At 44.2% G+C, this 16,203-nt stretch overlaps 1 protein-coding gene across 1 annotated transcript; it reads right to left on the bottom strand.

Annotated features, from left to right (window-relative positions):
- Positions 1 to 27: 27 nt before the first annotated feature.
- On the bottom strand, positions 28 to 13,829 carry GSG1 (germ cell associated 1). Its single transcript, XM_056516425.1, is given in 8 exon segments — positions 28 to 938; positions 940 to 1,057; positions 2,266 to 2,377; positions 2,497 to 2,649; positions 4,669 to 4,716; positions 7,284 to 7,599; positions 11,807 to 11,873; positions 13,705 to 13,829. Coding segments are annotated over 8 exon segments (1,134 nt in total). The 3' UTR covers positions 28 to 743.
- Between the last annotated feature and the right edge of the window lie 2,374 nt (positions 13,830 to 16,203).

Raw genomic sequence — 16,203 nt, 5'->3', positions numbered from 1 at the left:
TGATTCAGGGGTTGTTTGCAATATCTTTACAATGGACAAAAAGGAACAGATGAGTAGAAGTAACGTAAAAAGCAAAAGTCCTGCCAAATTCTTAAAGGTTGCAAAGAAACAGTAAAAGGCGCAGACAGCAAAGTACCTCAGAATGGGAGATTTTTGGGCAGAAAGCAAGAAAGGAACATGTGGGAGTCATTACAGATAGGAAAGAGGAGGAGAGAGATGTCTGAAAGCTACCCTCTATTCCTACTGCAGCAGGACTTTTAATCTGGAGGCAGGGAGAAGAGTTTGGGCCTTGAAATTAAGAATAGACAGGGTGTTCAGAGAGGGTGACAGCTGATGAGTATGAACACTGATCAGTATGAACCATAGCACTCAAGTGGAGGTGTTGACGGAAGGTCAGTGTGACACCACCCAGTGCAATTTGCCATCTGGATAGTGCTGACTATCTGTTCCCAAGTGCAATACTGGGATTAGGACATCTGACTCAACTCTGAAAGTGCTTGGAGACAGCTGGCACCAGCATATCCCTCCAGTTTCACCCTTGTCAGATGAGGGCACCCATCACACTGTATATGACCGGGGAGGACCCCCAACTTCTACTCTAGTTGCCCTGACCCAGTGCCTGCCTCCTCACTCCCTGAAGAGACAGGAAGAGCTCCTCAAAACCTGCCGACAGTGGTGCCAGTGCTTGGTTCAGAGCTCTTGTGCCTCCCAAACCCCACTGCTCTGTCCTTGTACACTCATCTCTAACAGCGATCCTCCCCAATTGTCTGGCCCAAGACTTCATCCAGGTCCAGCTCTGGTTCCCTCTGCAGTATTTTCTGCTGCAGATCGGTGTAGAAGTCGACTCCCTCAGACACTGAATGGAAGGCCTTGCCTTTGGGCTCATAGTAGCTGCTTATTTGCTGTATGAAGCACTGGTGGTGCTGAGGGTTCTCCTTGAAGGCTGTCATCGTATCCCTTGATGTGGGTCCTTTTGAATTCCAGTATTGTCTTGGTGTAGGTGTTGAGAGTGGTGACAGCAGAGGCCATGCAGCAGGTAAAGGAGGCCCAGGCCATGCTGCCAGAGACACACAGAAGAAGCACATGCTGTAAAAAGCCATGTAGGGTAAGGAACACCATGACACACCCCAATTCTCCCTTATTTGCCAGGCAGAACCTACTGGGCACAGACATGAACTAGAGTGACTGAAGCTCATAGCATTACAGTTTTTAGGGGTTATCCCACCACAAGATTCTTAGACTGGTGGGATAAATATTGGTCATCTCCATGACAGAAAAGGGAGTGATAAAGGGAGAAGGGCAGCAGGAACATCTGTAACTGGCCAGAGCAGGAGAGCACAGCTTGGAATCAAGTTCTGTATTGCAGGGCTGCGCAGTGTCTTAACGATGTATGAGGTTTGTCTATCTGAGTGTAAGCAAATTGCCATCCTGGCATGTGATGTCCAGTGGTACAGGGCACTGGAGTGTTTGAGAATCAATGTGGTCATCATCAATACAGCATTGCAAATTGAACCTGCACTTTCCATGGGCACCTGCAAGGCTCATCCAACTGTTTTTCAAGTCCCGTATGTTACGTCAGCAGTGCTTGGCTGCTTTATTCTTTAGAGAAAGGCACACTGAGCCACTTGCTTTTCAGAGCTCCTCTTCCTGGTTCACAAGTGACACTATTGCCTGCTTTCCCTCCTTATTGCACGTAGAACCATCTTCAGATGACCTTTGCCTCCAGTGCAGCTTCCATTATATGGCTGGACCAGCACTGGAGGAGATGGTGTGACTGCTGCTTGGGGGCTGAGCTGTGCCCACATCTTCAGGCACATGTCTAGGCTTGGTGTTGCAGGAATAGGCCCTTTGGCCCGACCTTGGTTAGTGCAGGTTCCAAACCAGCATGCAATTTATCAAAATTGCAGAAAAACAAGGTGTATTTGAGAGCATCATTACAAGTGTAACACTGGCCTCTGCACACAGGGAAGAGCTGAGACCAAACAGGGCAAACCAGCTGAAGGGCAAGCCTAATTAGTCAGCAGGGCTGAAGGCAATTGTTCAGGTGTGACCCTATTGTTTTCCCAGTCCTTTGGTAGCTATTCATTTAAGTAGCCACCATTTATTAAAACAGGGTGAGGCAAAGACAGGAGATTAGTAGTAGGAGAACCATGGTACTCTTGTCTTTGGAACACACAGAAGGTCAAGAAAGGAGGAGGAAGGGGGTGGCATGGCTGAAGCTCTAAAGGCTGGGGAGGGGTGAAGATGGCTTCAGAGCTCACATACTAGAATGCCCAGCCGTAGTCCCATGTGTGTGGTCTCCAGTCCTCTGGTCCCAGATTAACTGTTGCCTGGAAGACTTGACTGTACATCATGTGTGCCACCATCCCAAGGAGACCTGGACACAAAGGACAAAGCAAAGAAGTTACAGCAGGAGCCAGAGCAGCATACTTCAGCCTTGAGTGGAAAAGCAGGCTCTCCAGTGCTGAGATTCCAAGACTACAATAACACACTTACCTGACAGCACTGAGGAGATAGCAGCAAAGGCATTGAGCTTCATCCCACAGACAGGATTGCCAGTGTGCAGAATTTCCACCATCAGGAGGATGAAGCTGATGAGCAGCAAGCTGATGTACAGCATCTCTGAACTCAGTGACAGCCACAGGATTCCTGCCAGGAATACAGGATGAAACCATGTTCAAGGAAGAGTACCCCCCTCTCTCAACCCAATCCTGAAATTATGTCCTTTGGATAGAAGGGAATGAAGGAAAACAGCAAATACCCAAAAGCAATCTCCCCGGCCTGTGAGCAAGGGATCAATGAATGCTGTAGGGGACAGAGTGCCTGTCACAGAGGATGGCTTGGCTCTTCTAGCATGGCAGAGCTGAGAGGAGCTAAAATGCCCTGTGTAAACAAGCCAGCATTATGCACAAACAGCAAAGAGGAAAGCAAAGGAAGAAAGACAAGGGGAGCTGTTAACTGTTAGCATAAAATCTAATGGTCATAGATTGCCCACAAACACGTTTGAGCTCTAATCACAACAATGAAAGCAAACAATTTTTAACCTGGGACTCAGCTAGTTAAGACCTATATGGTGCATCCATGGGACATGGCCTCTGGAATTCAGGAAACCTCTTGCAAGCCTGTAGTTCTCACTGAAGCCCCATTTAAAATGAAGTACGTTCCAGCCAGGTAGTAACGTTGACCACTCACCCTGCTTCTTGAGCAGAGTGCAGGTCTTTCATGCTGGGATTTCGAGTGGGATTTAAGTGATACCAGAATCCACAGCTGAGCTTAGCTCTACATCTGTGCAGTAAGAATTGAAGGAGAATGAAGAAAGGCACTCTGTAATGCTGGGCTGTGGAAAAGCACAGAATTCACTGAGGAAGAAACATTATTCTGACAAATGAAGCAGCACTGTGAACACTACTGTTAGCAACTATTAACGGCTGCAGAGGAGACATTCAGCTGGGGAAAAGGAGTGTGAAGAAAACCCTCATTAATGTGGCACTGACTTGAATACTCAACATCATTAGTGCTATAGAGTCACTCAGCTCTTTAGCAGAAATAGATGAGTTGCATTCTCTGTTTAAAGGAGCTGGCTTGCTTGCTGCAGCATCATCAAGGAGAATATTTCATTAAAGGTCAGACTGTCAAGAGAATTCTAGAGGTTGCAGTCACCACACATACACAGAGACGTCTGCATCATTTTCCTTGTGAGTGCAGGCTTCTCACTGATGATGTGTAATTTGGTCTTGTAATGTTGCCTGTGCATTGTGGAGCTGCTCTGCATACACCCAGCTCAGCCAGCCCATCCCACCATCAGCAGTCACACCACCTTGTCCAGTTCTAACCCAGCTATACAATGGCACCTGCACTGGTCATGCTAAGATGATACTTTGTGCAGGAAGGGGTGAAAATGGTGCTTGCAAATCCCCAGCATTTACTACACCCTTGCTCTCAGGGTTTGAATGCTGACAGGCTCTGCACCCCAGGCCTCTCCCTTCACATATAAACATCTTCTGAAACAACCTGCCTCCAGCCTCCATCTCAGGGAATAGTTAGCAAGCCCACACCAACTGAAAAGCCTTCATTAAGAAGAATATCCGTAGCATATGTACACTCACATTGAAGTATACTGAAGCTTATCCACAGGGGGATTTGAAACATGTGAGAATGACAAGGAGGGGTGAAATCTCCTACCCAAATGTAGTTTTGTATTTAATGAGGCAAAGACTTCACCTTGAAAACATAACTTTCAGATGTTCAGATGTACCACAAAGCAAGAGGAGATTCAGCTTCCAGATTCATCATATTGTACCCCAAAACTGAAGCACTGAGTTGACGTGTAGCCTGTGTGGGAGGGACTGCCATGAGGCTGCATCCATCCTCTTCCCCTTTACTACAGCAAGATGACAACTCCAGACCAGGCAACTTACTACAAGAGACAAATCCCACTTCATACTGGAGGGAATCTGGGGTTTCTAGCACTGACTTTGCAAATGGCAGTGGTTTATGCAAACATCTAGGAGGAAATCTTTGCTCTTTTAGCAACCATGAGGACAGGATTTCATGCCTGGCTCTTTGGGGACTCACCCTGCTGTCCTCACACAGGCAAAATTTTGCAGGTCCCCTGTCCCTAAGAGACACACTCTACAGCTACAGTGAAATACAGGGATTTGTTCTTACCTCTCTCTGCTGGTGGTGAAAGCTCAATAAAGCTGCGGCATTTCTCTTCTGAAACACAAAACCAAAGCTTTTCGTTTATAAAACAATGCAGGGAACATAGGGGAAAAGAAAATATTTTCATCTGACTCTCTTTTCAGTGCATACATCCAGTCATTCCTGAATTTCCCCATCAGACTTTCTCTCCTTTCCAGACCTTTACTGAGGCAAAGGATGAGAATGCAACATTTTCCTGCAAAACTAGAAATGGCCTTTTCAGAAAAAAAGCTTCAGCAATTCATAAATCTTACTAGCCTCTGCTGAATAGAAAAATCTGTTGCTACTCATTCACAGCATTACTGATGATCAGGTCTATTAGGGGTATAGCTTGTAGCAGACTGTAGATCTATCACTTCTGCTGAATTCCCACACACCCTCATCTCAGAAGAGCATTTCTAGCACTGCTTCTTAAAGAAGAAAACATAAAAAGAACTTCCCAAGTGAAATACTTCATGACAGAGATGCAAGTCCCCCTCCTGTAGCAGAGACTCATACAGAAATATGGTCTTTGGTCCTCACATTTTAGGGATGCTATTTCAACAAATAGTGTTAATATTTGCTTTGGCTTTTTATGTTGGCCAGGCACAAACTACTATCTTAGCTGAGGATCCATCATTATTATCTGTAGGTCTCTGTTCCTGCATTACTGCATTTGAGGGTCCTCTCCTCCACTTGGTACAGTATTTTCTCCCAGACATTTTCGCTTCATGTAAGAATCTCAGTTTTCTTAATTTCTATCCCCACTTCTAATCTTTCCAAATCTCCTGTGTTGCTTCTGTCATCCACAGCTCCCAGGATGCTACCCAGTTTAGTGCCATCTGCGGTTCTCATTAACTTGCAATTTGCTACTTCACCTAGAGCTTTAATGAGGATATTCAGTAATGGCTCATCTAAACTGATCCTGAGATTAGCCTGAATAATAAAATCCTTTCTCCAGCTCAACTCAAACCCCTTTTGTTCCAAGTACTCCCTTTTTTTTTTTTTTGTTTTTACTGTCTATGCAGTTGCTTCAAAGACGCACAGTAGTGGGTGGGTTGAGCTTGATTTACAGGAAGTAGGAGACTGAGACTGACTGTGCTTCTGCCCCGTGCTCTATCTCAGTGTTCTGCTGCAATCCAGATGTTACATACTTTCTGTGTTCCTTCAGGCACTGGGGTTATTCCAGGACTGCCCAGTGGACAAAGAAGTAGTTTAGAGAAATCAGTCCAGGGATGTAGTTTCATTCCCAAAAGCATAATGGAAACACAACCCAACCCAACCCAAACCAGTTCTAAATAAACACATCTCCTTTCACAGTCCGTCTGGAAATGCTCTTAACAAAAAGCAGCCCACTTGTTAGGACATGAGAGTTTCAAGCACATTCCCTTCTGCTTCAACCCCTCCTTCTGTCTGCTTTTCTTCACCAGTTATTTATTTTCAAGCTCTGATAGCAACAGAGATGAAAAATACTACACTGAAAGGATGGCTTAGGTTAAAGAAGGTGAGAGGTTTGTTTGGGCAGAGCTGAAGGGAGGGTGGTGGGCTCAGGGGAATAGCCCCGATGAAAGTGAGTTTCATCACTCTCTCTTTAGATACAAATCTCTGTGTCGGCCACCTTTTGGATTAGTTCTGACACTTGATGTGTGCACCAGGCAGTAAAGAGCATCTGAGCACTGCAAAGCATCCACCTGTGCTGGTATGGCAGAGGTTCCAGCAGAAGGACTTGAGCAGGTCTGGGCAGGAACAAGTCAAGGGTGAAGGGAAGCACCAAAGGGTTCTAGTACAGGTTGCAGAACCAGTCCTGGCACTTCAGGATTTACACTGCCAGTCACACATGGTCAAAAATCACAAATGAAACCTGTGACAATATCACAAAAACTAAAAACAATTACAATATTGCAGCTCTAATCCTCAGGTCAATTCACCTCTTAGCTTTAGTTCCTTTGGGTTCAGATCTTCCAGTTCTTTTCTCTATATCTATAAGGTAGTAATTATCTTTCTCTGGTGGTTTTTTGTTTTGCTTTGTTTTGTTTTTAAGAAAAGCCTAGTCTCTGTTTAATAGCACAAAACTATTCAGTTTGGTGATTTAAGAACACCAACTCTTGTAGTCCTCACTGTGATAGCTAAAAATTAACATCTGCATAAAATTACTGTACTTAAACTTCTGAGAGGACATGCACAAATTTACCCTGAAGAGCATGAAGTAAGCTGTGCATAGGAATGGAGATACAGGGAAAAGGAAAGAAGGCTCATGGAAGTTCCCATCAGGAACTTCAGGATGAACATTGGAACATCAGGAACCATCAGGATGAACAGTGCCATCATAAAGTCACTGCCATCACCACCATCACTTGCACTTCACAGCCTCTATTTCAGACCAAAGGGCACACCAGAGACAACCATTCTCCATTTCCCTGCTCGCTGAACATTCCAGTGAAGGACAGAAATACATTGACCACAGCAGTGCACAGGACTGATACCATCTAGCAAAAGGTAGAAGACTTTTCTCCCAAGTGTTCTCAGCCTCCCACCTTTCAGTTTCCAACTTCTGTGGAGTAAATACAAGGCAATAAGTTGTGGCTGCCTGAGCAACACACTACCTGGCCCTTCCAAGTCCTCTTCACAGGAAAGCCACATCCCTGTGTGGAAGTATCTGAAGGCAAAGCGGTCATCTCCAGTCTCCCAGCTGTAGTGCACTGAGTCATCCGAAAAGTTGCTTGCATCTCCATCAGGTGGAATGGGGACCCCGATGCACTGGGTGGCTTTGGTCTTCCCACACAAAGGCTTGGGCACTTTCTGGGTCCCGGTGCACCAGTAGCTGCCCAGCAAGGCTGTGGTGGAGAGGGTGAGAGCCAGCAGGTTCAGGACGACAGCCAGCAAAGTGCGGCGCAGTGGCAGTCCCCTCAGCAGCTCCATCTACAACACACAGAGGGGAGACCATCACACCAGGCACTCGTCCCACATGGCCTGTGAATCCCAGCTTTTCCCAGCATGCGTCTGTGGGGAGGGGTTAGGAGCACTCTGCCCTCCTCACAACATCCCAACAGCATGGAAGAACCATTTCTTGAAATGGTTCAAGGGCAGGTGGACCAATAGGTCTGCTTCAACCATCTCAAAGTATGCTGAGTGTGTGTACTGGGGAAGAGAGGGTGATATAGCAGGGCTGAGTGCATAGAGGTGTCTGAGCACACGAGCAAAATGAAAGGAACATCAGATTCATCCATCTCAGAGAGGACAGGGAGAAACTGTTAACCAACCTCCCTGAAAACCATGTGTTACCTCTACATGAAATACAATGAATGCTCTCTCCATCTAAATGAGAAATCTTGCTGCCAAGTGGCCCAAAACACTTTTTCAAGTGGTTCATTACTGTACCTAGGGAGGTCGAGAGTATAGTGATTTCTCAGTGGGAAAAGGCAGGAAAATGTTCCCCTATCACTGAAGGTCACACATCAAAGCAGTGACCAGCTCAGAGAGGACACTCAGCTATCCAGACCTGGCATCTTAAGAACAAGCCACAGAGCAGCACCTTCCACCTGAGCTCTCATCTGCACATCAGAAATTTGGTAGGGTGGTGGGATGGCAGCGTCTCTGCTTTCACACAAAGTGCCAAAGGTTTTCTTTTCCTATAAGAGTGAATGTTTCCACAAGCATTCTTACTGATTTCATCTCGTCATTAAAAGTAATTCAGAAAGTAGTTTGTGAACCAGGGGCTTTCTCACTCAGAGGGAAGATAAAGACTTTAGGGTTCCTGCAAAACCCTGCACTGACTCCTGAGAGCCCCAAAATACCACTCCATAGATTGATTAGATGTCATCTACCCACACTTCAACTTTCATGTAATCAATGCATGTCTCTTCCCACGTGGCACTCCCTATGTTTGGCACAACTTCATCCAGATACTCCCACCCTTTCCTATTTATGCCTCTGAAAATCTATTTACCCATGAATAGATTCAGTTTGTACAGACGCTGCCTGCTGCTGGTCCTCTTCACTTAACTTGGGCTGACTCACCCAAGGCTGAAGGTGTGAGAAAGACCCAGCATTCTGTGGAAAACACTATAAATAAACAATGCAAGACCCAGCTTTGCATTGTTTGTGACTGAGCCACAGATAGAAGTGGTGCAGTTAAAATCATCTTTTCTGCTAACCAGCAAGCTTGGAAACATGGTCAACAAAGATGGTCCTGAAGCTCCTTTTGAAAAGCAGGACCTTGTTAGTGTCTCATCACACTGAGAAAGCAGTGCCTGACCCCAAAAGTCCTCATTGAAAGCAAGAAAATACTCAGCTCCTGAAATTTTCCTGTATTGTTTCATACTCTGGCTTCTTTTGTCTCTTCACCAGGACATTTCTTTCTGCACCCTGGAGATGGTAACATCTTAGTGAAGCCATAACTAATGGCTTTCATGATTTGAAGGTATGTTGAATATCACCATTTTTGCAGAGTACACACTTACTAGGAAGAGTTTCTGGCTAAGATTAGTGGCAAACTTCTCACTGAAAGTTTTTTTTGGAGGAAAATTTGGCTTATGACTGAAAAGGAAATTACAGACAAAATTGCTCTTCTCAACAACATAATTTTTCACCTAAAAATTGAAACCTTCAGCACACAAAGTTTTCCAGTTTTTCATCAATGCCTAATTATAAGATTTTCTGTCACCAGGTTTTGGGTTGATAATGCTTTCATTTAACAAAAAAAAAATTCCACTCACAATATTTACAAAAATCATCTTTCTAATTTAATCCTTCAATAGTGGGAAAAATATTCTCTCCAGTTGATTTATGACAGTAGTTGAAAGGCCGTATAATTTCAGGAAGAATGTTAAGGAAAAGACATAAAAAATACAAGAAACAAATGAGTCAGAAGTAGGAAGTGGATCAAGGATGCAGAAGACATATGGAATGAGAAGCGAATCTGAACTACTTCCTGAAAACATTGTTAGAAAAGCTTACCTCCACAAAAGCCAAGCACTCACTGATAATAACCAACCATAATATCCAGAAAGCCCCAAAAGGAATGATAGTTGAATTTACCTTAACAGCAAGTCTTTGAAGTCCTGTTAATTTGGATGAACAGCACAGGAGTGGGACTCACACTTTGTCTGCTGTTTTGTTCATTTCCATATCCTCCAAGAAACCCAATTGCTGCAAAATCCCTTCCTCCTTTGTGTGGTCCCCTCCTCCTTTGCCTCGCCAGTGATTATTAAATGCGATCCTTCTGGTCAGCAGCTGTTTGGTGGAAAAGGGTCATTTTGTAATCCACAATGCAATCACAGCACAGCTGTTCTGGGAGATTACATAGCAAGCGATTGGTGCTGTGGGTTGGGATTAAATGCAGAAGAGTGACTTGTATTAAATGAGTAGAAGGTTTCTTTAAAACACTGAAAGGATTCCAGCCATGTGGTAGGTATTTGGGAGCTTGTATGGAGCAAGATGGCAGCTTCAGCCAATGCTACAGGGGAGGAGCAACCTTAGCTTGGAACCTGCCAGCACCCTTGGCATCAGGTCACCCCTTGCACTGTGCACTGTCTCAGCAGAATGGCAAAGACCAAAAGCATCCCAGCCCTAGGATATCTTCCTGGCCACACCTGATAATTGCAGAAAGGGCAGAATAAAAATAAATGAGGAGAGGAAAGTTTATGCAACTGCATCTGCTCTGAGGACTGAGGATTTCAGTCACTGGAGAGATACCAATACAGCTCTCCCCATGAGCACTGGAAATTTTGATGCCAAAAGGAGCCCCTTAGCAGAAGAGCTGCTGAGTGGCAGACTGACACCATGACAGCAATAAGTCAAGCCAAGTCAGAGCATAGGAGAATGAGGCAGACTGTCAGTGTCATTTGTAGTGCCAGCTTTTACTAAAATGTGATGGTCACTGGGAACCCTCCCACATTGGCGGAATTTGGGAACCTAGTAAGGAGACAGAGATTTCACATTCACACAAAGTCACCTTTGAGGTCTTGTCCTGGAAGTTTAAAGGCTCTCAAAATACCTGAGTGGTATCAAACCCATGAAGAGTAAGAGTGACATCATGTCTCATGAGAATGTAGTAGATGCCAAGGAGCAGAGCTGCACTGAATCAAACTGCAAGGGAGGGGAGCATCCCAGAGGAAGACACATCCTGTCTTCCCCACAAGCACTCTGCCCAGTGCCAAGCTGGGAGGGAAGGAAGCAGATTCCCTGCGTGCAGCTCTGCCAAGACAGAGGAAACCAGCGGTCCATCCGTCCATCCTCACCCCCGTGTCCAGCAGCAGAGCCCAGGGGCAGGGGCAGGGGCAGGAGCAGCTGTGGGTGGCAGCACAGCCTGTGACAGCCCCGCACAGCACGGGCAGCACACGGGCTCTGCTTTCCAGGGCTCCTGACCCTTCCTGCCCTGGGCAGGGTGGGCAGCAGCTCTGCGGCTGTTTTAATCCCAGCCGCCGCATAAACTCCTCTAATATAGATAAGCATTTCTAAGGCGGACTAACTGAAAGCAAGGCTAAATGTCCCTGGGCTCCATGGACTGCCTGCAGGTTTTTGATTAATAAAAAGGTTCTGTTTGAAACAGATGTACTTAATTCACTGAAGTAGGTAGAACAACAGCTGATGCCATTTAAAGGAGAGTGATTTCTTTTTCTCTTTCTTTTTTTCAGCCTGTCCACATCTGGACACCTTAAATTTAACTTCTATATGCCCAGTTAAAAAATAAAAACAAAAACCTGATTTACAAGCTCAAGAATAGATAAAGTCCTTACCACCTACCTAATTTTAAGCTTGCTTAGAGTATCATTAAAACTCAAGATTCTCTGTCAATTTCTAAGCTGGGTTTGTGGCATATATATCAAATTAAACTGAATCAGTTTTATATGGATAAGAATTCATGTTGGTAAATAAGTTTATCAGAAATATGCTATGGTTTAAAAAATATGCTTATAGCAGATTTAGTATTCTGAATAATGGCAGATATTTATCCTTCCAGAAGATGGCAATCTTTCTCTAGTCTTCTTTTTGGGAGTCTCTGCTGCTCACGTGTATGCTGGGGGGAAGCAACACAGAAGTTTGGACTTCTATTCCTTCTCTTGAAATTGCTCCCTCCCCACTCTTCTTTTTTTTTTTAATATTTTTATGAACACAAACTCTTTACCTTGACTCTGAAATGGGATGTGAGTCTGTCTCTTGGAGTTATCTGAGTCTGGGAACACTTGAAATCACTGGGAAAAGAAAAAAAAAGAGGAATGATTGCAGGAGCTAAGCTTTTGCTCACCTTCTGCCCTGCATGAAACTATTTTTACTAACACTTTTCACAATATTTTGTCAAGTATCACATTAAATTTCCCCAGATTATTGCACACCAATGGAACACCAACACCAGAGCATGTTTCCTGATGTTCAACAAACGCCCCTTCACAAAATTTTGGAGATTTTATCTGGTTTTGATTTGGATTTTGGTTGGTTGGCTGTTTTTTTTAAATTTTCTGTATTAACCTCACCTCAATCTGACCTATTATAGACAGGAAAATCAAGTTGCATCTGTCTTTCACCCTGCTGTGCCTCCAGTTTTCTCCTCTTTGTATCTGATATTTCCCACCATAATTTTGCTTGGCTAGAGTTTTTGGATGTCTCCTTCTCTTTGAACTCAGCTGCAGCCAGTCCCTGGTGACTCGTTTAAAATTCGCCCATTGAAGTGAATGCCCATAGCAGTTGATTTCCTGTGCAATCAGCCAAATGCTTGACTTATAGAAACAAAACAAGGAAACAAAATGAAAAAAAAAAAATCAAAATCTTTGCACAGCACCACGGTGGAGATTGCCAACTCTAAAAAAGCCTGGGCGTTGACAAGTGATGCATTTTTATCCCGGCTCTATCACCATCTACACCCTGGCTTGGGTGTATCCTGCCCCAAAGTGACAAATTCAACTCCCAGGGATGTCGGTGGGAAAGAAGGTCAAGGAGACCTTGCCAGATAGGGCCCAAAACTTGCAATATTTGACTGGTGGGTGTCAAGAGGCACCCGACTCCCCACAGCCCCCCATGCAGCGATGCTCCAGGGATGCCAGGGAGCATCTGCTGTCCTGACATTGGCTCTCCAGCTGACCTGAGGAGGAAAGGAGAGGAGGAAGGGTGGCTACTCACACCCCCAGAGTCGCTCTGTGAAAGCTGGACAAAGACAGGCTCATACTCACCCCTCATTCCACACATTCCTCGCACATGACACTTCCCACCGCTCCTGTTCTCGCTGCTTTTAAAGGAAGATCACTCGGACCCGCGGTCCCCTCCCTTACTGCCACGCAGGAGCAGGATGTCTCCCGAGTGACAGTGACATGGAGAGAGCCAGACTTCTCCAACCCAGCGACAGACTGCAAATGCCAGATTTCTCCCTGAGCTCTGAATAATTCCACTCAGATTGTAACCTTTATTTAGCTGTTTGCATGATGCATTAACTCTTGCTCTGAAAATGACCTCACCAGGCATATTTTTTTCTAGTCTAAGCACATTTAAAGGTGAATTCTGTTTTCAAAGAAGATCAGCTTACATTGCTAGACACCAAGACTGTGGCAGAAATAAAGATTGAACTGGACTAAGTAAATGCATCTTAAAGATGGACAAAGAGGTCAGTTTGGACCTAGCTACTTTTTTTTTCATTCTAGTTTTTCTTCTCTCAACAAGTCTTAGTTGGCTGGATATTTTTTCCTAATCTTTATGGCTGTCAGGCACTCAAAAAACCACACAGAAAGCAGACATGAAAAGGAGAAAAATCGGATGCAGTAACAAAGATTTTGAGGGCTCACTAGAGATTCCAGGTGTCTCAATTTCTGGATAGGAAACATAGGAAACATAAGAGGGCTGCTTTTCACAGAGTAGTTAAACTCTAGGATGTGTTCACCTAAACACACACAAAAAAATAGTTTTTATGTAATTTAGCTAACCATAAACTGTAAACAGACAAGAAAACCACAAATTCATACATAAATCTCTGAGGATATTAAAGAGGTGCCAGTCCAGAAAAGGATCTGTACAAAACTCAAGCAGATAAACGCTTACCTTATCCACTGGTCACTATTCCCATCTGCTCTTCTGAGGCATCCAGTGAAATACTACAAGGTGATCATGGATTCACCCCCATGTCTTTCTGTCGGACTGAACATGTAGTAGCCAAGAAATCCCATGAGATCTGACCAGATGCTTTGAAATGTACCAAGTCTGTCATTTTATTGATGGTTTAATTCTTTCTGAGCTCGCTAAATCATCACAGCACATTATATCAGCTGCTAGATTGGCAGGGCGTCCACTTCTGCAGAATGTGCCTTTGTAATTTGGTAGTCCCCTCTATGAAAATTGTTGCTACTTTTAAATCTACCACTGACGAGATCTCAGTCTGTTACTACTCAGAATCACAAACATCCAGACTCAGGGACTACCACAGGCTCATAGTGGTTTTTATCATCAAGAGGAGCCATTGAAACAACATAGTCTCCTCTCAGATGTAACAGAACCCAAACAACTCTGGATAATAATTTATAGTGATAAACAGAATTCCTACTGGGGCTTTAGCACGTATTTTATACAACTAACTGGTATTGACTGTGCAGAAGAGTATGATGGAGAACCCATCATATCCTTTGAAAAATTATTCCAATTATTAATTAACCACATTCTTAAAATTTTACTCTTGCTCTGTGAGTAGTGTCTGCTTTAGTTTTCCAACCTGACCAGGCTGCTCCAACACACAAATAAATACCCAGTGAAGTGATTTCCTAAAAATGTTATTGTAAAAGTCACAAATCAATGAGTTTCATTAGAGGCACGCAGTGTGATCTAACCAGCTGGCTGGTGGCCCAAATTCCTAGTTCTGTACTTGGCTCTGACACATAATTTTCCCCTCCCATTGGCCAAGTCATTAGTGGTGCATTTACACTGCAGTCAAAGCAGTGGCAGTGATGAGGAGTAAACATTCAGTGCTTGTTTTAATTGGGTGTTGCTAGGAATTCACTCCAGCAATATGGAGCACAATGCAGGGTGCAAACCTAAGTCCAGAAACAGAGTAAACTGTGCTAAGCTCCACATGGCCATGGCTGGATTGGTAGTTCAAAACAGCCCTGGTTTCCATACACTACAAAGTTGGGTCTTTGGGGTAATTCCCACAGATGCAAATGTACAGCACAGGAGAACCTTGTTGCTACTGGAATCAGCACAAAGACAGAGGGAAACCTTCTGTTTAGGTACTGACAAAATTTAAGGACCTAAAATTATTCTGTGCAAAGATTAATCTGGACCTAAATTTAATTTAATTTAATTTAAAATTAATCTGTGCAAAGAGCACTTTACACATATGCAGGTGATCTTGGAGCCAAGGATATGTTTAATGTGTTTTAAAGCAAAAAAATAAGTAAAAAATTGAAGCAATACAGTTAAACCATATTGCACTTTGGTTTCTCTCATGGAAATGAGAAAGACAAAGCAACTGTTCTTTGCTTTAATTTATCTTTTCCTCCATTTCACTATGGTGAATCAGAATAATCAGAGTTAGAGGAAGTCTACAAAGATTATCTAATCAATCCATCTGTATCACTATGACCTTAGCAGCCTGAAGAACTTCAAGCCTACTGTTAAAATTTTTATGCAAGGGACATACCACTCCATCCTGGAAAAAAATCCCTTGTAATATCTTATTTTTTTCTAATCAAATCACAACATAAACCTGAACATTTTTCCATCTCTGCTAAATGCCATGGTGTCTATTCCACATCTGATTTACTTGTTCACATGGATTGTCCTCTCAAGGCCATTGGAGCTACGTGGTTTATTGAAGTTCTACTCACATGCTGGTATTTGAGGAACCAGTGCCTCAAAGGAAACATCTAAGCTAGCAGGAAAGGTTTGGAAATCTAAAAGAGTGAGTAAGACAGAGTTAGCTTTTTTAAGGCAAGGCGTGGGAGGTGTTTTCGTTCTTTAGCTATTAAAAACTCCTTGCTTTGACAAGGGAAAAAAAAGGGGGAAGAGAAAACTGGGAGGGGAAGGATTAATGAATAAAGAGGCAGCATGGCAAGAGATGCAGCAAGCATGGTGACCAGAAGGCATGAGTGAGTTTCTCAGGCTGTGTTCCCTGACAGAGCAGGAGTGGCAGCAGGCACAGGTCAGAGGAGTCAAGGTCTAATGTGCTTCTGGAAGAGAATAATGAGACCAGCTTTCCTTACAGAGCTGGGCAGAGGGGATTTGGTACAGTGGCTGCTTTGAAAACAATCATGCTAGATATTACAATTGCATCCTTTATCTTTCTGGATATCTTGATAATTATCCAGGATTGAGGGCATCTCTTTTTTCCCTCATACTTGATGTGGATTAGGGATTCCTTTCCATTCCTTGCTGGCAGTTTTGGAGCTGTGCCTTCACAGGCAGTCCTGCTGTCAAGTCTCATGGCTCCATGGCCTTGCTGCAGTGTGGGCAGCACGCTGTGCCGCAGGGAGGAGGCAGGTCAGGGCAGGGTGACCCTGGAGTGGGAGCAGGCAGTGCCAGGAGCAGATGGGGTCACTGCCATGGCGT

Source organism: Oenanthe melanoleuca, chromosome 1A (genome assembly GCF_029582105.1).
Source record: "Oenanthe melanoleuca isolate GR-GAL-2019-014 chromosome 1A, OMel1.0, whole genome shotgun sequence".
Lineage (NCBI taxonomy): Eukaryota > Metazoa > Chordata > Aves > Passeriformes > Muscicapidae > Oenanthe > Oenanthe melanoleuca.
Note: the sequence above shows the minus strand (reverse complement) of the source record. Positions and strands in the feature narration are given on the sequence as shown.